Source organism: Manihot esculenta, chromosome 1, assembly GCF_001659605.2.
Source record: "Manihot esculenta cultivar AM560-2 chromosome 1, M.esculenta_v8, whole genome shotgun sequence".
Lineage (NCBI taxonomy): Eukaryota > Viridiplantae > Streptophyta > Magnoliopsida > Malpighiales > Euphorbiaceae > Manihot > Manihot esculenta.
In genome coordinates, this window is record NC_035161.2 from 39,895,898 (window position 1) to 39,916,920 (window position 21,023).

General features: G+C 32.9%; 4 protein-coding genes across 12 annotated transcripts; 2 read left to right on the top strand and 2 right to left on the bottom strand.

The window, feature by feature from the left end:
- Positions 1 to 1,562: 1,562 nt before the first annotated feature.
- LOC110613845 (cathepsin B-like protease 2) lies at positions 1,563 to 4,950 on the bottom strand. The gene is made up of 11 exons (XM_021755206.2): positions 4,676 to 4,950; positions 3,950 to 4,003; positions 3,781 to 3,861; positions 3,502 to 3,658; positions 3,381 to 3,385; positions 3,214 to 3,288; positions 3,018 to 3,143; positions 2,617 to 2,835; positions 2,183 to 2,296; positions 2,053 to 2,088; positions 1,563 to 1,956 (listed from the first exon to the last, which is right to left on the bottom strand). Exons 1-11 carry the CDS (start codon positions 4,742 to 4,744, stop codon positions 1,810 to 1,812), a joined length of 1,083 nt encoding a protein of 360 aa, XP_021610898.1. The 5' UTR covers positions 4,745 to 4,950; the 3' UTR covers positions 1,563 to 1,809.
- A 2,704-nt stretch (positions 4,951 to 7,654) lies between these two features.
- LOC110613856 lies at positions 7,655 to 12,798 on the top strand. Of its 3 annotated transcripts, none has more exons than XM_021755217.2 (14): positions 7,655 to 8,201; positions 8,295 to 8,609; positions 8,709 to 8,888; positions 9,174 to 9,309; positions 9,699 to 10,033; positions 10,626 to 10,755; positions 10,962 to 11,090; positions 11,205 to 11,249; positions 11,401 to 11,480; positions 11,755 to 11,851; positions 11,989 to 12,078; positions 12,213 to 12,266; positions 12,354 to 12,419; positions 12,529 to 12,798. In XM_021755217.2, exons 1-14 carry the CDS (start codon positions 7,792 to 7,794, stop codon positions 12,679 to 12,681), a joined length of 2,220 nt encoding a protein of 739 aa, XP_021610909.1. In that variant the 5' UTR covers positions 7,655 to 7,791; the 3' UTR covers positions 12,682 to 12,798. The 3 variants fall into 3 exon arrangements, 2 of the variants coding, with proteins under 2 accessions (XP_021610909.1, XP_021610922.1); XM_021755230.2 differs by having other exon boundaries at positions 8,060 to 8,201; positions 8,278 to 8,609; XR_002487672.2 differs by lacking the exons at positions 12,213 to 12,266; positions 12,354 to 12,419; positions 12,529 to 12,798 and having other exon boundaries at positions 11,401 to 11,559; positions 11,989 to 12,022.
- On the bottom strand, positions 12,769 to 16,130 carry LOC110613870 (probable plastid-lipid-associated protein 10, chloroplastic). Of its 5 annotated transcripts, none has more exons than XM_043948559.1 (10): positions 15,974 to 16,130; positions 15,565 to 15,722; positions 15,368 to 15,481; positions 15,104 to 15,238; positions 14,831 to 14,923; positions 14,622 to 14,717; positions 14,366 to 14,446; positions 13,930 to 14,016; positions 13,510 to 13,574; positions 12,769 to 13,421 (listed from the first exon to the last, which is right to left on the bottom strand). In XM_043948559.1, the coding sequence occupies exons 2-10, from the start codon at positions 15,718 to 15,720 to the stop codon at positions 13,304 to 13,306; spliced, it is 945 nt and encodes a 314-aa protein (XP_043804494.1). In that variant the 5' UTR covers positions 15,721 to 15,722; positions 15,974 to 16,130; the 3' UTR covers positions 12,769 to 13,303. The 5 variants fall into 5 exon arrangements, with proteins under 5 accessions (XP_043804494.1, XP_043804496.1, XP_021610935.1 ...); XM_043948561.1 differs by having other exon boundaries at positions 12,769 to 13,429; XM_021755243.2 differs by lacking the exon at positions 14,831 to 14,923.
- Positions 16,131 to 18,188: 2,058 nt separating this feature from the next.
- Positions 18,189 to 20,681, top strand: LOC110618341 (O-methyltransferase MdmC). 3 transcript variants are annotated; one of them, XM_021761509.2, is made up of 10 exons: positions 18,190 to 18,590; positions 18,674 to 18,727; positions 18,815 to 18,898; positions 19,036 to 19,161; positions 19,569 to 19,636; positions 19,734 to 19,803; positions 19,926 to 19,991; positions 20,066 to 20,143; positions 20,234 to 20,386; positions 20,464 to 20,681. In XM_021761509.2, exons 1-9 carry the CDS (start codon positions 18,297 to 18,299, stop codon positions 20,273 to 20,275), a joined length of 882 nt encoding a protein of 293 aa, XP_021617201.1. In that variant the 5' UTR covers positions 18,190 to 18,296; the 3' UTR covers positions 20,276 to 20,386; positions 20,464 to 20,681. The 3 variants fall into 3 exon arrangements, with proteins under 3 accessions (XP_021617202.1, XP_043804509.1, XP_021617201.1); XM_021761510.2 differs by lacking the exon at positions 20,464 to 20,681 and having other exon boundaries at positions 18,189 to 18,590; positions 19,734 to 19,814; positions 19,926 to 20,143; positions 20,234 to 20,344; XM_043948574.1 differs by lacking the exons at positions 20,234 to 20,386; positions 20,464 to 20,681 and having other exon boundaries at positions 18,189 to 18,590; positions 19,734 to 19,814; positions 20,066 to 20,133.
- Positions 20,682 to 21,023: the final 342 nt, after the last annotated feature.

Here is a 21,023-nt window from a genome sequence, read left to right on the forward strand (position 1 = left end):
TTTAATGATTGTTTTTAATTTAATATAATAAAATTATGATAAAAAATTATAAAATTAAATAGAAAAAATAAGAATATAAATGAATTGAGTCGAGTCGAGTTTTAAAAAATTTAAATTTGATTAACTAAAATTTTTTTAAGTTCGAGTCGAATTCAAATTTTTTTGAGATTAAACTCGAGTTGAATATTAATAAACTCAAATTTAACTCGTTTAGTAAATGAATTTAAACGAGTCAAATTTTATCAAATTTAATATCGAATAATTAATAAATAATTGAATTATTTATATATATAATAAATTTTATTTTAAAATTAAATAATTTTAATTAAATAAATATATATATAAATTAACTCATAAACTTATAAATATAAATTTTTAAATTTTAACTAAATATATGTAAGTTTTAAAAATGTTATTTAACTCTAAAAATTTTAAATTTATTTCTTAAAAATATATGTAAAATTTGATGTTATTTTTTTATAATATTAATTTTAATTTATTTAAGGAGACTGTTAATAAATCTATTTTATAAATTTATTTATAAATTTAAAAATAAATTAAATTTATAAATTTTAACAAATTAAATACTATAAAATTTAAATTTAATTTATTTAAATTTATTCGTTCAGATTATATAATATTTACTTTTCAAAGAAAAAAAATTTAGTCATTTATTTTTAAATTCATAATTTAAGATTTTTTTTTTTTGAAAATTAAATTTAGAGGTTCACAACTGTAAAACCACTCCAATATTATTTCATAATCTTCCCAAAAAAAAATGTTATGTGTTTGTTAGCAATAATTCACTCAACAGAATTAGCTGACGCCTACAGAAGCCTGAAATGAAATGCTGGCATGCAATAATTTCAATACTCCTCAGAAAAAGGAAAAGAGAAGTGTAAAACGACAAACACCAACTATAAGTTTCAACAGTGATACATTAATAATCCAATTGCGTACCGAAAGCAGTCAAACACTCCATTAGCTGCTTTTCACAACGTGGTCGGTTCCATATTTGAATATTATTATTGGGCAGCAGAAGAAAAGCAGGATTCTGCATGCTGACAAAATTAGAGCCATTTCTGTGGAAACTTCCCATCATGAACAGGAGTCTCCTCTCCACCCTTTGTTTATTTAGCAATTTTTTTACCCCTTTGCAGCCTCTTTGGATAGGTGAAATGGGGAGGAAGGAAAATAACCAGATAATTTCTTTTGTTTGGTTAGAAAAGTGTGAACAGGGAGAGAGGAAAACCATATTTATTTTCCTTATTTTCTCTCTTTTTTGATGAAAAATAATAAATCAAAGTAGAAAAGTGACATAAAAGGGAATATAAAATTATTTTTCTTTCCAACCTTTTTTTTTTTCCTCTTACTCAAACATAAAGAGGAAAAATAAAGAAAAGAAAATAAAATCTATTTTTTTTATTATTTTTCTTTTTGTTTTCCTCGCTCCCATATTTTGTATTTTATCCAAACAAAGTGTTAGTGCTCTTGATGTAGAGGTCAAACGCCTAACAAAAGATGAAAATATTGGTACTGAAATGTGAAATGAAAATTTGAAATAGCAGCAACCAGCAAGCATGTGAATCCCATTAAACGTGTGAATAACGATTCGTACAATATTTACAGACTGTGTCCTCCTTACATGAACAATTAAAGTATTGTTGATAAAATCAATAGTAGAACATGGATTTGCATATCTGGTTTTTGGCCTTTCCTGATGCATATCCACAGCTTATCTCTGCAACTCATGTCTTAAGCATTAATTACACCACTTGAAGTATAATAATGTATTATAATAATATTCTATCAAGCAGATGCATCCCCAAAGCCAAGAGCATCCACCGCAGCAACTTGTCTGACAAGATCAAGGTTTCTGGCTGAAGGCAAACCAGCAATCACGTTCTCTTCGATATCACACTCATTTGTTCCTCTCTTTATCTTGAAGTAACCGTCCTGTCATTGAAAGTAAAACGTATTAAGCTTTTACGAGAGAGAGAAAAGAAAAGCCTATGGTAATTAAGCAGGGAGAAATTTATGGTAGGAACATACATCGCCCCATCCCCTATTCCACTGGTTTGCAAGAAGCTGCAACAAAGAAGAGTGCAGAAATGTCTTAACATCTTGATAAGTCAATGGCTAAAATTCTGGGTGAAAAAAAAATTGAGCTGAGCATGTATACCCAATAATCCTCTCCATCATCAGAAGTCCCCCACCCAATAAGCTTAACTGCATGACCTCCCAGTACATCACCAGTAATGTGCTTATAAACTCCAGATCTATAATGAGCAAAGTCCTGCAAAATGGTAAGGAAACCATTACAACCAAAATAATCTTATCCACAGCTGTCTTCATGCAATACACAAGTTATTAATCAGTAATTATCAGCTTGCATCAATCGTAAATCAAAAGTAAAAGTACATTTTGAAAAAGACAGATACTACAGCAGTCCAAAATTGTAAACTCTCATCAACGCTGTTCCTACATGTCAGGCACTACTGCATGACTTCTTAAGCGCAATAAATAAGTGTAGGGACAGCAAAGAAGCAACTTATGCTCACAAAGCAGCACAGCAAATGCAAGCAAAGAAGAACTCATCAAGTGCATATATTTTACCTCATAAACCGTGAAATCAACTTCTACTGGTCCATTTTTATAAACTTCTGCCATAATATCATGAGGATCAGAACTAGTTCTATATGCATTGACACCGTAATGCTTTGACTGGCTCCAAAGCTGGTTCTTATCAATGCATTTTCTTACACACTTTGGCGTAGGAAATTCAGGGGTACAACCCGGGTGGGAACAGCCAATATCATCAAAGTATGGGTCACACTGCGAGACGGAATATCTCATTGTTAGAAAAAGTTCATAATCAAGATAAGAAGTCATTGAATTAAAGCAATGACATTCTACAAGTCATTACACCAGAAAAGAAATAAGATTTCGTGAAAACACTCAACTTCTCACTAAGCAATCTTATGTCTTAAGACAAAAAGTGAAGAAAAAATTTCTACCTCTTCCGTGACAACACCATGGTTGACAAAGTATCTCCATGCGTAGATAGTATACCCTCCATCACAACCATCTCCGCACATAAATCCACAGCATGCCAAGAGATCATTGACAGACAAAGATATGTTCTGCAGTAAAATAAAATCTCGTTTGTAATGGACATTATAAGTAGTCAACTTGCTCAAGATATTCAGTTACCAAGCCAAAATGGATGCAAAAGCGATCAGATAGTGATTCAACAGCACCAAACGCCCAACAAGATCCACAATGACCCTGGAATATAAAACACAGATGTGTTGAGAACATGTAGAGCACACTTGAAAAAGAAAAAAAAAGAACAAGAAAAAGAAGACAACAAGATCTACCTGATCTTTTATTAGAAATTGACCCAGCATTTTGCCACATGATGAGGAAAGCATCAGCACCTTGATAAAAGGAAAAAAAATTCGAGAAAAAAAAAAGTACAGAACCAAGTAAGCAACTGACCTAGAATTCTTCCAATGGTGCTACATTGTGGCCAAGCTTTTCTTGCATCAAATTCTTTCGGCAATTTCAAGGATTTTAGACGACCTATAACAGGAACACCCCTCAATTCCTTTTTGGGAGTTGGCTTGGCTCCAAGGAGATACTTGAATTGACCAACCTATGTATCAAAATATAGAATTATTAGCAATCAGAAATTAGAGTCTGCCAACATATGAACCATGAACAAAACCAGAAGAGGACTTAAAATAATCTCAATATGTAATGAATTGAAGATTATACAGTGTAATTGGAAAATTTGGGATTCATGGCAGCTTTCCATCCAGCACTGGGGTTTCCATTGATTTTTTTAATTATAGACTCCTGCACAACGAAACCAAAAAGAAACTAAATGATCACTAATTCAACACAAATTCCCTGATTCTAGAAGAATTGACAAAAAGGAAAATACCTGCAGGATCATAGAATTAAGCTTCAGCTTCGAATCTGGTGCCGCAGCAATCACCTGTTGACAATATAACATATAAAAATTTCCAACTTAAAGTAGTAATTTTCAAAATCAAAACAAACAGAAAGAAGATTCAGAATGAATATCCTCCATATATCATTGTATGAAAACATTAAGCAAAAGAAAACAACAGCAGCATCTTCAGATAGGCTTAAATTCACAAACCATAAAAGTTCCTAGCTAGCAGTTACAAGATAGTATGACTGAAAATAATCCTTTTTCATTGCTTAGTACAGTTGAATTGATATATGTCTTTGATTCTATCACATGAAATTTTGTCATGTACATCTAGAATCCATAGTACAGCTAAAAAAAGATTAAAATCCCTCAAATAGTAAGATCGAGATCGTATATTTCAGCTTAGATAAGAGATATCAATAACGCAAAAACTCTAGAACTGCCCATTAAAAGGGCATATGATTCTCGTAAATTCTGAAGTTCTTCGCTCAAAACTGAATTGATATCGTAACTTTTAGATTTAAACTATTGTCCGTATCATGGTCAACTAAACATCAAGCATGAGCATATCATAATATCTAGCTGATTATCCAACAAACCCATAAACTGACTGAATCCCTCAAAGAATCGGGAAGAAGACCCAAAGGAAAAGGGTTAAAAATGAAGACATGAACAGATAAAAGAGGAGTTCATAGCACATAAGCAAGATACCTGGGAGTGAAAGGAAGTTCCAAGAAATAGTAAAAGAGTGAAGACGCCTAGAGAAGTTGCCATTTGCATCCTTGAACTCCTTGCTCGGTCTCTGGTGGAGATTCTAGGAGGAAAGAAGCAGGATGGAAAATGAAGAGATTGGTCGTCTCGTCTATAAAGGCCCTTACTGCTGGGAGACGGATAAATGATTCAAAAATGGACAAAATGGAAGAGACCAATAAAACGGATAAGCTAGGAATCCAACCGTAGAGACAAATTGCGTCACTTTGGTAGCCAAAGTCATTAGCGTGTAATTTATTTATATTCCTCTTTGAATTTAATCTAGGTTCGTCAAATTTAGTTTTTTTTTTTTTTTTTTAAATAGTTTCATTTAGTTTAAATGGTCTGCTTAAGGTTAATTAATTTATAGAAAAGTATATATATATATATATATATATATATATATATAACAACCTAAATTTTATTTAAATATATTTTATTAATTAAATTAATTATGAATTTAATAAATTTCCTTTATATTATTTATTTATACTTATATATTGTTGATTTTATTAATTTCTAATATTTTAAAAGAAAATGATACAAAAATATTTATTTTATTATTTATTATTTTATTAGTTATTATTTTATTAATAAAAAATAAAACGTAAACGTTAATAATAATGTTGAATTTTATTATAATTATATTATTTTAAAGTAATATTTTAAAATATAATAATATTTAATTGATTTATATATTTATTATTTTATTTTATTATCTTATTTTATTATATATAATTGTTTTCATGATTTTTAATTTTAAGTTTTCATATATTAAATTATAATATTTTAAAGAGATTACTTATTTGTATTATTATAATAAACTGAATTATTAAATTTATTCAATTAAATATGTTTTAATATTAAATATAAAAATTTATTTTAAGTGATTATTTAATTAATAAATATATAAATAAATTTAAAAAAAATTAACTAAATATTTTTAAGACTCAAATAGATTAGTTATTTAAAAATATTATATTAATATAAATTATTTATAAAAAAATAAAATTCTATATTTATTTTTCATAATAAAATAATGATAAAAAAAAAAAAAAGAAGCTGCAGCTCCATCCCTCCTCTCTATCTCTCATGTTTTCCCTATCTCTCCCTTTCACTTTCTTCCCTCTTTTCTCTCCATTTTCATCGGTCTGCACCTTTACCATCAGTGATGACGAGCTTTATCATAAGACATGGCGATCGGTGACTCTTCCCTCATTAGATAAAATCGCGAAAAACGAGAGAAAATAAATTTTTAAAATTTGAAATTCCATATTTTGCAATACGGATATCCAATCAAAATGATTCTGGTGCTATAAACTCCAAATGAATAGAGCTTAAAGATGGCACTAATTTTACTGGATTTGGTTCTCGTTTCTAATGCCGATGAGGAGTGGGAAATTTTAGTACTTTGACATTATCAAACTTAATAATAAATTATATTTTACAAATTTTGATTTGACAGTACATTTCGATCAGATAATAAATGATAAAGACAATAAATAAATGAACAAAAGTAATTTGATTGATTTAATTATATAATTAGTGAATCTTGAATATTTTAAAAATATATTGAAATATCAATAGCACGCCAACTCATGGAATCAAATTTTCAAATAAATCAAAGTATTTGGTGAATCATTTCGAATTATAGTCATTTTAATCAATTTCAGATAATGTTATAAGGGTTTGTTTTTATAATGGTAAATTTAAATTCAAATTATATAATTTTAAATTATAATTAATTAATAAAATATTATATAATTATAATAAAATATTTAAGACCGTTTGGATTGAAGGAAAAAAAAGGAAGAACTAAGAGATAATATCTATCCTAGCGTTCATTTTTTTATATTTAATTTTGAAAGAAAAATAATTTTTACACTCCACTTTTAACTTTCAGAAGGAAAGTGGGGGAATTTATAAAAATATGTCTACATTTTCTTTATTATTTTAGTTTTACCTTAGCTTCCATTATTTTATATGATTTTAAGAGGAAAATAACATGTATATGTCTCTCTCACTTTCCCTCATAACTGGAAGGAAAAGTGAAGAAAAGTTATCGATGATCGCCGGACTTTTCACACTTTTTAATTTTTAAAAGAAATACATATTTAAATTTTATTATACCATTTTTAAGCAAATCGATTATATACTTTAAATTTTAATTTGAATATATAGACAGACTCGATCAATCATAAGTACGGGTCCAATAAAAAATAACTCAGTCCGGTGATATGATGTAAAGGAAAATAATTGATTTAGCCACTTCGCAGCCCTATTAACATGCACACCGAGAAATTAAATAGTAACTTACTATGGATGACGCTCCGACACGTTCGTACGTATATATTTGAGTGATAGAAACAGATAGCATTATAATAGAAATACAGTTAAATGTCACTGACTAAAAGAAAAATGATAAAAGAAAAAGATGTGATCTGTCCGCATAAATTTACACACATACTGTACACATACTCTAAAATCTATTTTCTCAATTTCAGAATATTATTTATAAAAATATATTATATATTTTATTGATTATTTTTGAAAAATTTAAGGACGGAGTTATAATTTTATTATTTAAAAAACCATTTTTTAAATATTTTTCTTCCCACATCCAAATACAAAAATAAAAAATGCTCTTATCACATTATATTCATTTATTTTACTTTTATTATTTTGCTTTCTTCCATCCAAATATAAAAAGGAAAAAAAAAAAACAATTCACTTAAAAAGAAAAAAGATAATACCGTAAGAGTTACATGTTGGATATTGTTGGACTGGATGCGAAGAATTTATGAGTGCAAGGACAGCGGATTAAGCCCCAACTCAATATCCAATATAAGCCCTATTTACCTTATCCAAAGAATTGGCGGACAAACGAGGTTAGAAAGTGCACACGCGTCCCGCATGCTTCCAACTGTTAAATATTCGCTGACCCGCAACCGCCATTTCCCGCTGGAGCTTAATAACCTCGGCTCCTTTGGCTGTGAGATTGTGACTGCTCCTCCAGTCTCCCCTGAAGGATAAAAAAGTACACTTGAGGTTCGGTTTTCCATACTACTTAACGCTCCATGTTGTCTCTGCGAAATTTCACCGGCGCCACTGCTCTATCATCCTCGTCGCATTCAGCGGCAGCTGGCTCTCTCTTCTCTTACCGTTTGGTGTTGAGGACGGATTCTTCATCCAGAATTCCTCGATGCTCTTTCAGAGTCCAAGAATTGTCCAGGGAGGAGCCTCTAGAATCGCAGCTTGATCTGAGCCGGGTTTTTACATTAACGCAGAGTGATAAGAACGATAGAGTTCTAGGAGAAGGACTAGAGGAAGAAGAAGAACAGGAGGAAGAGGATGAGAAGGGAATTTCAAAAATAAGAGTGGCGAGGCAAAAATACATCCCAGTTTCCAAGGCAGAGATCTTGAATGCCATTGCTCTGAAGTTATTCGAGTCTCAAGATGATGCCGATGAGTTTCGCCTTCTCTCTTCGTGAGTTTGATAGTTCAATATATTTTCCTTTTCTTTTTCCCAATTATTTAAACTGTGCTGTTTATACGGGTTCAAGAATCTGTATAACTGCAGGCGCTTGGATTCCATTCTTCACGCTGAGCACAAACGCATTTTAGAAGAAATGCGAACTGATTACTTCCTCAATCATTCCGGAGACAATGAGGAAAGGAAGGATAACGGGTTGGCCAATGCAGATGGAAAATCTGGAGTTAATGGGGACAATTCTGACTCTGTCAGCGATAGCATCAATGGAATTGGAAGAATTGGGGATTCAGGGGAGAAGCCTCAACTGGACATGCAATTAAATTTCTATTATGGTCTGGACTTGAGGAATCTTTTAGTTTCTTCTGAGAAAATTGACGAGAGATGTTCTAATGGAGAATCCAGGTATGTAATAAAAAGGTGTTGCTTGTCATCTTAATATTGTTAACTGATATCTGTTGGCTTTATATTCGATCATATTTGACTCATCATATAAAATTGTAGACTTGCTGTTGCCACTCGTTTCCAGCGTGCTTTCATGCAGCTTCTTGATAATGCTCAATTTCAAGAACTATCGGCTCGGGATTTGATGTTGACATCCGCGTTAAACTCGGATTATCTCCTTACTTTGCCAATATATGTGGATTGGAAGAAAGCATCTGAATCCAATGCTATAATATTTAGGTAAGTTTTTACTATGCTTGTACTTTTCGTCGTATATATACAGTTCCAAAATAATTTTAGACACCTTACATCATGAGGGATGTTCCCTGCGATGACTATGGAACTTCTGCTACTACGTGATGCCTTTTTTGTGACCTTATATGCCAACTTTTGAATTGTTACGCCTGACTTATACACAAGAATGCCTGTTTCTGCATTGGACTCGTCATATAAGAATGCTGTTCCATTTTTCCATTATTAAACATACATGCAGATGTTTAACTTTTATGATGATTTCCTTTGCAGGAGGGGTTATGCAACTGAGAGACAGAAAGGTTTACTAATTGTTGAAAAACTGGACTATATACAGTCCATACTTCTGAAAAGAATATTCTTCCTTGTATCAAAACCACTGGAGAAAGTTGGCAAATGGATAAAAGAAGTAGGTATTTTTCCTTGATTGTTCTATTACTGTTTGTTGGAGAGCCACTCTCACAGCTAGGAACGTTAAAGAAATAAACAAAAATTTTAGTCAAAATGGCCAAAAATTAGATAGCTAATATCAAATGAGGAAAATCAACATTTAAAATTTTGACACTGTTGTACCAATGCGGAAGCAATCCCATGAATTTGAAGTGAGTGCCTATGGAGATACAGTTTACACTCCAGGATATCTTCACATGGCTGTTCTAGTCTTTTCTTGTCTTAATTTCACATTGTGGAATGTGGATTACTTGTAGTTGTTAGCATGGATTATTATGCCCGACATGCTCCATACTTGAAATTGTTAGAATAGATTATTATGCTTGACATGCTTCATTCTTGGAATAGGCTATCACCAATGCCTCTCAGACCCCAAAAGCACAAGATTGGTTCAAGAATGTGACCCTTTGGCTTGAGGAATTGTCTCTTTTTCAGAATTCGTATTCTAATAATGGACAAGCCTCTGATAGGCCGCTGGAGGTAGGCCAAATATCAGATAGTGATGTCCCTATTTGGCTTGCAGCACAGAGGGCAGTAAGTCGTTATGAAGGATTTCTGTCACCAGTTGGACCCAGAGGAAGGTTACTTAGGAAGTTACTTACTTGGATTGGCCTTGTACCTCGTATACCAGCAACACCATTGGAACTTGAAAGTGACAATAATACTTCCGAGCCTCATTTAAGGTTAATTGCATTTGAATTTCTTATTTCTCCTTATTTTCTTTCTGGTTTTAACCATCCCAGGATTAAGAATTAGGTGTTTGAAATAGTTTGGCATGATGTGATATCATTTAGGTGCATGGAGAGAAGTCTAATGCTTTGTTATGAAATTAGGTTGACTGTAATACACATCACACATTGTATGTTGTAGATAAATTGATCTGTTTATTTTCCCTTTGGCGTTGCAAAGTGACTAGCTTATGTAGATTTGAGGACTCGTCTCCCAGGAATGCTGTCTGTTTACCTTATGGGTGGGATGCAATAAAGTTGAGATAAAGAAGAATCGTCCAGATGACCTGGATTATGCTATCCTCTTAACATTATAATATTATCCTAGTATAAATTTGGGAAGTTAGAGAAATCCTGGAGTTAGAAAGTTTATGAAAGTCAATAAATCATTAAAACCTTTTCTTTTTCCTCACAAAAGTAGCTAATGAAATGTGGCATCTGCAACAATGTGTTCTCTTAAGGTTTTGGGTGGATTGCTGAATGGGATTTACTCTATGATAGCATATCATTACCTGACTGGTTAGTAATAGTAAACTTGTTCACTCAGGCCGATTTTCTTATCGAGGATATCACTTAGTGATATATGGAGACCTGCTACAAGAAAATTCTGTGGAAATGATCTTTGGAAAATGTTAAAAACTTCATTCTCCATTCTTCTGTCACAGTCAGTCCTTGAGGTATCCCTCATACATTGACTCAAATACTTCTTCAATATCTTAATTGTGTTACAGTTCTATAAGTTCTATATTGATTATTATTGATGTGCCCATACAAATGTGTAGGTACCATTTGAACATATTAAGCAATATTGGTAAATTTATGTTCGTAAAATATTCTTAGTGAGATCATATAATAGTTCTTGATGAATGTCTTTCTTGATCAGGAACCTGCATTCCAAGAATTAATTTTACTCTATACCAAGGAAGTGACTGAAAGTGACACTAAGGATAAAGCTGAAGTTCCATCATTGCAATTAAAGATCTATGAGCGAATTCCTATCCCGGATCTACCAGTAAATACTTCTAAACTGAAATGTCTGTTGATACTCTCTTGTGCTCGTCTTCTATTTGTGATGTTTCAGGCTTTAAAATATGAACTCTCAAATTAACATCAAATTACTTTGCAGGTCATTTTTCCTCACAAAAAGCTTTCTTTCCGAATCATAGATACAGTATGTACAAGTTACATACCTCTTCATTACATCTTTGAGACACTCTGTACAAGCACTGTGAATACTTCTGAAGGATTGATGTTTAAAGCTGTAATCAGTAGTTCTAGTTTTGTTTGATTACCTGCTTGACTGGGTATTATGAAACCTGTAGGTACGCTTGGATGTGGCCACAATATTGGGACTTTCAGCATACTTCATCAATTACAAATTTGAAGACATCTTATCTTCCCCGTATGAACCTTTTAATTGTTAATACCATAACTTGTGAAATATCAGCACATGGCACAAACTGTTGTGCATATAGAAGATGGTAATTGTACCTTATTGTTGAGTCCATGATGCAAATCAGAGGAAAGGAACATAATTTTTATTATTGTTTTCTGTTCTCTGCTACATCTAAATTCTGAAGACCATGTCTCTTTTCCCCCTAGTGGATTTGCATGAGTTCTTGAAATTGCTTTGATGTTGCATTGAGAAGCATATTGCCTTTTTCTATCTGTTGCAGATCAGCAATACTTCTTGATGTCATTGCCATCACCGCACTGATAATATATGTGACCCGAGTAGCTCTTGGGTACAAACAAACATGGGATCGATATCAAGTGAGTTATCCCAATTTTCTCTTTAAAGTATTTGAGAATATCGACTTATTGTGATCTAAGATATACAACTAGATTTAATTAAACTTCATAACTGCCGCATTTCATTTTATAATTTCTTAAGGATTCCATTATTACAGTTACTTGTTAATAGAACACTTTATGAGAAAACGCTGGCAAGTGGCTTTGGCTCTGTTCATTTTCTTCTGGATGCTTCTGAACAGCAGCAAGTGAGAATAACTTTAACTTTTAATTTATATTTTTTTTTCCTGTGCATATAGAACAACTATATGAGGTAAATATTAGGTTATACAAGGTATTAATTTTTCCTAATATTTTTTTCATCTGAAACCTATTTATGCAGTACAAGGAAGCTATTTTAGCCTATGCAATCTTGCTTAAAGTGAAGAATGGCCAGGTCTGAATTATCTTTTTCCAATTGTCCAATATCTGCGTAAACTGAGTTATTTGCTTTGTAAATCATGGGGAATTGGTCTGACTGCAGGTTAGTTGTCACCGAAGTTTTGGTGATGAATGCGAGAGATTTATGTACGATGCTTTGAAAGTAAAGGTAACTCGAGGACCTGCTCTCAAAAGGATAAGTATATATACTTGGCGGCACCAATAGTATTAACTGAATGTTCTGTTGTTTGTTAATTAATGTGTTGGAATAAATACAGGTTGAAATGCCAGTTGATAAAGCGTTAAGCACATTGATTAGGCTGGGCCTTGTTGTAAAGACACCAATTGATGGAAGAATCAGACTGCAGGCTGTTCCTTGTAAAACGGCACATGAGGTCCTTAAAGAACGTTGGAATGCTTTGCTTAGTTAAACAGGAATATTAATTCTCCCAAATATTTATTTTAAAGAATATTCAGAGGAAGTGTAGAACATAGGTTATTAAAGAAAAATACGAGATGATAAAAAAAAACGTCTCCCTTTATCTTCATTTTATCGATATATACATATCATTTCTTTGCATGGAGCATGTGCACACATTGTTAAGATGACCTGAACATTAATTGACGAGTCGTCACAATGGTTGTTGCCTTTGCCTTTACCATTCTGATTGCGTCCATCTTAGCGGATTTCACGCCCAATTCAGCGACCTCTCAATGGTTTCTCCACAAATATACATGAATATCTTAAAGGCATTAAACAAAACCACGTTGTAATACATAATAGAGCTAGTGAGAGGATCTTGTTATTTTTCCACCCGTAATTTCCTCTTCTTCTGTGGAACTTCCTAGGATTAGAAACCCTCATGCTGGCATTGGTTGTTCTGGAGAAACGTATTGATGTTGACAGGTATTTGGACATTCTTTTTCTTGCTTGATGCTTTTTAGCTTGAGTTCAAACGCCTCCTTTTCGTTCTTGCCACTTTCAAATCAATTATTTTGGTTTCTAGACGCTGGGCATTACCCGTTTTGTACGTATAAAATATTTCATGCTTATCACAAGTCCAGAGGCTGAGATTTAGTGAACACAAATACTCCACCACCTCCAACAGCACGCCCTAGAAGCATATTGCCATCCAGATAGGAAAGGTAATATAGTCCTCCCACAGACCGCCTGAAATTCTAAGTACTTTTTACCATCCGCGTGTACATTGGAAACATGATAATGTTTATACATACAAATATATGAACGCATGTTATACCTCCCTGGAGTTGCTGGGTTTCTTACAGGAATTTGTGCCTTGATAGTACGGATGAACTGCAAGATCTGCATACCCCAAAAAAATACCATTAAATACAGTTTACAGAAACAAGTTGCTTGATAACTTTCTTTAGTTTAGAGTTATGCAACCTTAACACCTGCATCCAGATGCAAGTAGAAACATTGCTGAGTTACATGAGGTGAAGAGAAAGGCATCGAAAGGCATCAAAATAAGCGTGCTCTTTTTATAGGCTATTTTTTTTCAGGTACCTTAATCTTATTGAGAACAATCAAACTGCAGGTTAAGATTCAAAGAGAACCACCCAGTTGATGGTATCAAGAGTATCTAAGTGCTCCTAGTTCAACTGCAGCGCACGAAAGTAAAAGGTGCAAGTCGGAATTAGTTATGCAAGTTATTTACCTGTAGACTTAGGAATGAGCGTGGTAGCAGTGCTGGTGCTATTAGAGCTTGCAGCTCTTCACTAATTTTGATATTTTGAACACTTATCTGCCAAACAAGATATGCAGGCTTACGTAAATGAATAGAGAATCTAGATTCATTATGCGAAAAAGATAAGGAAATGCAGTGATCCTTGTGCAGATGAAAATATTTAAGCAGATGAAAATATTTAAGCAGATGCAAAGTCGTGCATTCAATTATAACAAAACATCAACTCTAACAAAACATCAACTCATTAATATACAAAGATGACAGTCAGAAACTATCCACCGTTTTAATATTAATAAAATACCATGAATAGTGTGTCTAGAACAAAGTTAAATTTGCTGTAAAATAGTTGCATGTGATATCTTGAATTTTTTGGAAGTCATGTTGTATGAAGGGCATAGAAGCTGACCTCTTCAAACTGAAGATAGATGTTGCGAACTGAAACAACATCAAATTTTGCAGAAACAAGGAGAGTAGCACCTTCTTGTTCCTGTAAAACATAAAGCCATAAATGTATTTACTCATTTTTAGATTGAGAGTTCCAGAACAATAAAACTATTTCAGAAGTGGAGGGTTATCATCCAAGATTAAATATTTATAACCATAATGAAAGTTTAAATAACATCAAAGCTGGTGCATTGGAGGAAGAGACAGCAAACATTTACCTCTAACAATGTTGGAATACTCCATTGAACAACATTACGAATGATACCTCCATTGGACTGATCACGACATTCAAACTTTTGGAAGATCTGCCCAACCTATTCTCACATCAACGAACCAAAAGTCATAAATCAAGAAGTGGGGAGACTCCGTGTAACAATTTACAGTTAATATTTCAACAATGCCTTTCATGTAAGAATAACGAAATTACATTTAAGTTGTGGGTGAGGATTAAGTTGAGACATGAAAGTTGAATCAAAAGAGGCCACTTCAAGCATAAAGAACAAAAACCACTAATCCTCTTCTACCACAGCACAAAGCTCAATTACCCACGCACATGACACATGCAGATAAAAAAAAAATCAGAAGAAAGAAAGAAAATAAGCAACAAAAAAGGTTAAAATACCATAAAGTTAAGCAAATCCTGTGATGCTTAGGATTTTGATACGAAAATTTTGCAGCTTTAGGCTTTCACATTTTATACCTGCAAGAAAGGAAGTCTAGCAGATAATTCCAGAAGAACAAGGACATCGGGTGCAGAAGTATATTGCAGGCGCCATGTCCCATCTAACTTCACCAGGTCAATTGGCGCTCCTGTGTTGTACCCCTCCAATTCCACCTGCCAGAGTTATAGAAAACCAGTTCAAGAAATTTTGTTTATCCAGATTTTTCCATTAAAGGGATGGAAACAAAAGCAGAGAAAAGAAAACCAAAAATATTTAGTAGAAAGAACATGGAAGAAACAGACCAGAGCCTCTTCAATGATAGAGCGTTGATCAGCACTGGCAACAAGCCCTCGTTGTGTGTCTTGGACAGCTGTTAATAGATAATGCTTTTTGTTCTCTATCTCAAACTCAGATACCTAAAGCCCAGAGAATCAATCGGTCATCATGCAAGATGAATAAACCAATAACGCAAACAAATCAGAGAAGAAAGAAGGCAAACCCGAGTCATATCGGCAGCTAAAGTTGCGGAACAAGGAAAATTTTTCCGAAAGGACACTTTTCTGGTTGCATTAAGGTTTAAGATAGAAGGCTTAATCTTGAAAAAGGCTCTGCCTCCACTAGCAGGACAGAAGGATGTAGAAGACGCCAGGTTCATTTCTTCAAAGAATGACCACAGAAGAACACAAATTAGTAATAATGAAATGTCTGCAGAGCACATAACAACATTAATGTAGTAGCCTTATAATTCTCAAGATTCCACAACTAATTAGATTCAGCTACACAGATTTCGCATTATTCAAAAAAACCCAAATGTCAAGTCATTGGAGAACGAACGGAGAGAGATGAAAGGAGCGACAAATAGCGGCAGCAGTGAGCAGGTGGACATAGGACTCTGAAAGATGGTATACCTGCGCGGCGAAGAACGGCGAGATTTGGGAGTGTTGCCTTTTCAGTTTTCACCAGGCCCGTCTTCGTTATCTCAGTTCCCTTTTTTTTATTTTCTTCTCTTCTCTTCTTCCCCTCCAGAGCTAATGCTAGTGGGACCCGTTAGATATAACTGACGACGCGGCAGCCACAGTAGCGTTCTCTTTTCTTAATTATTTATTTATAGATTTCTGTAGTGTCAAAATGTTTACATTTTAAAATTTTAAGTTTTTTTTTTTTCTCTCAATTTTATTTTTATTTTATTTTTTAAATAAATATTAAAAATTACAAAAATAAAATATAAAATCTCTTCATTTTTATTCAAATGCTTCTGAATATGTAAATATGTAATTGACTCTCAAATTTATTCTTATTAGCTTCTTCATCCATTTTTAATAATAGAATTTAATATTATAATTTGATTTTAAAATTTTTAATTCTTTACAATTTTATTCTCAAATTTACAATTAGTTACAGTTGTAGAACATAATTTCACACTTTATTATAATTATTTAAAATGGATGAAATAAATTAAATGAGAATCAAAATCGTGGAACTAAAATATAAGTATTCTACATTTCTAAATCTTAGAATTAGCTATAGTTGTAGAATATAATTCTACACTTTAGTATAATTATTTAAAATGGATAAAATAAATTAAATGTGTAATAGAATTAAAATTGAAAAATCAATTAATATAAATTTTAAAATTTATATTAATTGTAGCATTTGGTATTCGACGCTACTGCATATATTGTCCTCAAAGCAAATTAAAATAATTTCGAACAAACTAGGAATATACGATGTATTCGAGAATGTAAGGCCTAATTTTATCTTAATTGCAGGGCGGATGCAGCTGATTCAAGCATTCGTTTCAAGTCGCCAAAATATAAAAGAGTTTATTTCAAGCATTCCTCTTGAGGCAGGCGGGAAAACTTTCTTAATTATTTAACTGGGTATGAGAACTCCTCCTTATAATTATAATAGAAATTCTTTTAAAATGGATTTTTTTAATATCGTTGATTTGGTAACATTCGTTGCTGATTTCAATAGCCAAATTAAGCTTTAATTAATAAAAATTAATTTGAATAAATTTTAAAAGTAAATTTAATTGATGAAAAAAATTAAAATAAAATTAAAAGTAAAAAATTCGATAAACTGTGTCCATAAGATTTTTTCTTTTACTTTTTAATGAAATTTCTTTTATTTATTATCAAGCATTTTTTTAATATTTTATATATAATAAAAATTATGTATTCAGATTTTTTAATTTAAGAATTAGACCAATTTTATATTAAATAAAAACTGGATATTCAAAATTTTAAATTTAATAATTTAATTAAATTTAAAAAAAAATTGTTAAAATTTATTAAATTTTATTTTTTAATGGATGGAGCCAATCTTCATGCTAAAATTATTTTTAATAAAATATAAAATTAATTTTTTAAAAAATTAAAAATTTAAGAAGCCATAGCCACTCTTGCATCAATGTGGGTTTGCCCTATAAATTTTTAACCATTTCAATTCCTATTCTAAGTCTCTTTCTTCATGTTTGACTTTCACTCCGATTTGGCATGCTTCTTCTCTTCTTTTGATATGGTCAATTGTGATATGGTCAATTTTGATATGGTTAATTTCAATTGTGATATAATTTGAAAAGGTCAATTTTACGTCATCATTGTTATTGCCATTACTATCAATAATATGAGTTTTGTAATTTATGATTTCTCCAAGAAAATCTTATGTTCTTCAGTTGTTGCTGGAGAAACTCATACTGTTCTTGAAGCTATTAACCGCACTTTCTACGCTGATTTACAAAAATTGATTATTCTCTTCTAAATACTGCGCTTAATGGCTTTGAATATTTTCTTTGGATATGAGCTCCACAGGAAAGACTATTTCTCTTATCAGATTTACTTTCAATTTTTTTTTTTTTTTTTTGCATATTCTGTATACAATTAATTACTTTGTGCATCTAAGTCCTAAATTGTCATCATGTAATTTATTACCTTTAAGTTGTTTTTTTTTTTTTTATATATAATTTTTCAGAGTTATCTCTCTATATTTAATCAGCATATACCATTTCAAATATATTTTATATAATTTTCATTCTATAATTTTTATTTAATTTTTTAAATTATTTTAAAATTAATATTTTTATATTATAATAATATTCACTATTACAATAGACAAATAACAGCCGCTTAAAAGGAGGCATTGCCTGATCCAATCCAATCTAACCAAACGGAGCCCAACTCGACCGGACAATCGTCAAAGGCCGGTTACAGTTAGCTCGATAACTTTGAAATGGCGACCACCTGGGCGCTTCATCGTTGCTCTTGCTTAGCCTATCAACGCGCCACTTTTGCTGCTACTGTTATCTCAGGCACACCTCAGGGAATAACGGTGTCGATTCCAAGCGGTGGCGGCGGTTTTAGGGCATTGAAGTTTTTTCGTCTCGCCAAAAATTACTGCTCCTCTCCTACCAGCACCGACACCGCAGTCGTGGTTGCAAATGATGACAAGTACGGTAACAAGCAGGTCATCAGTCTCACTCCTCGCCTTTACGATTATATGCTCTCGAACGTTCGGGAGCCGGAGGTATTTTCTTATTGTACATTTCTTTCTTTATGGCTTCGGTTTATTCTTGCTTTTAAAAAAAAATCTGACTCTTCTTATTTTAGATTTTGCGGCAACTGCGTGAGGAGACTGCTACTATGCGTGGCAGCCAGATGCAGGTAATAGACTAATGGCTCCAACAAAACCCCGTTGCTTCATTCTCTAGGTTCACAGAACGAATTGACGAGGCAATGCTATTTCAATAGGTATCTCCTGATCAGGCACAGCTGCTTGCGATGCTTGTGCAGATACTTGGTGCGCAACGTTGTATTGAAGTCGGTGTTTATACTGTACGCTTTCCCTCTGATATATTAGCAATTTGTTTACTTCATCATCTCCATGGATTGTGAGAAAGAGAGGTGCTTGATGAAATAATAGGTTACCGTGTTATAGTTCTAATTATTGTATTTCACCATTTCTTGTTCAGGGATACTCATCGTTGGCAGTTGCTTTGGTGCTACCGGAATCGGGTTGTTTGGTTGCCTGTGAAAGAGATGCCAATTCTCTGGATGTTGCAAGAAGGTACTATGAGAGAGCTGGTGTCTCACACAAGGTAATGTATGATTTCATTCTCTGCAACTTGTTTGGAATTAAAGATTTCACAAGAATTCAATTCAATTCCTTTCTATCAATTTTCTTGGAAAACCTACAAAATTTTCATTTTGAAAGGAACCAAAATCATGAATGATTTTCTAAGAATTCATTTGAATTATTTTCTTATAAAATGAATCATGTCAAAAGGAGGGTTAATGTTGCCATTGGTATTTCTATATGGAGATTTGAAATCCATCAGCGCCTCCGGGGGGCATACTTTGTTTTAGTTCCCCTCTGTCGACACTGTATTTCGATAATTCTTGAGTCCATTATGTGTATAAATTTTCACAAAATCTCTGGCTACGTGTTATCTACTTACAGTTATTCTAGTGATCACTTTAACTCTAACAAGGTTCTTTTGATTAGGTCAACGTGAAGCATGGAATTGCGGCAGACATTTTAAATTCTCTGATTCTGAATGGTGAAGCTTCCAGGTAGTGATAAAGTATGACACTTTTCTTCCTTCCGTTTCCTGGAGACGCTCAGTCAGATCTTCCTCGCATAATTTTCTGATATAATTCCTTCATATAGCTATGATTTTGCATTTGTTGATGCTGAGAAGAGAATGAATCAAGAGTATTTTGAATTATTGCTGCAGCTGGTAAGAATCATGTAATGGTACCATCTACATTCATTTTATTATTTACTTTCGTTTGTTTGCTGAATTTTCTTATTAGATTTTCTGTTTACAGCTTGTAAGAATGCTTATTCATCTCCTTGCAGGTGAGGGTTGGGGGTGTTATTGTAATCGATAATGTCCTTTGGCATGGAAAAGTCGCAGATCCATTGGTAAATTATTGACAGTGATTTATAGAATTTGTCCTTTGGATCAATTTATGTGTAGCTTATCTTATTTTGAGCAGGTAAATGATGCTAAGACTATCAGTATCAGGAATTTCAATAAAACCATTATGGAGGACAAGCGTGTAAGCATCAGTATGGTATGTATGTGAAATTTATGTATGGTTTTTCTGAAAATTTTCCCGCGATTTAGTTAGTGGTTCATAGCTGTAAACATTTGGGATATTTAGGTACCCATAGGAGATGGCATGACAATCTGCTGGAAAAGATAACATTTTACTGGTTTACCCCCACTTCCTGAGTCAGCAGCTGATTCTACATGCTTGGAGATTTTTTTTTTTCAAAAGATGCATATTCAGGGTGCCCTGGAAAGGAATAGCGAGGTAATTTCTTGGTCTTCACCCAGCAATGCATTCTGCTTTACAACGTTTGAGTACTGAGATCTTGCAATGATGATCAGATATGGGCATATGGCAGTAAAATTTGAAGGTCTCTGAAACTTAGCATGGAATCCTGAAATTGATGTGCAATCTGGGGATTTATGCTGCTCAAATTTGGTGTTGCCTACTCACAACCAAGGGTGATGATCATTGTACAATGGATTGTGATAATCAGATTTATCATTGACGTTTTATTGCCCAAGTTGGTTTTTGGTGCATTAGAAATTTGTTTCTTTCATTCATTATGCCTTAATTGGGTTCAACAATATGTTCGTCCCTTGTGTTGTGGTCTAAACTAGACAAGGTTACGACGCGTGGAAGAATATTCAGTTTAAGGGATGTTAAATTAGTCCAATGCGTCGACACAGTGTGACCAGACTTGTGCCAATGATTATGTGCACTCCTCGCTGGTATGCTAATGCTGGCAATGAATTAAGTTGGTAGGTGCCCCATAAGATAAATTAGAACGGAACAAAAGGAGTGATCAAATTACAAGAGGGATTCTTCGTCACTAGCGGAAGTCGCCATTGATGAGCATCAGTTCCTCACGGACAACATCAAACATCAATCAAATTGTCCT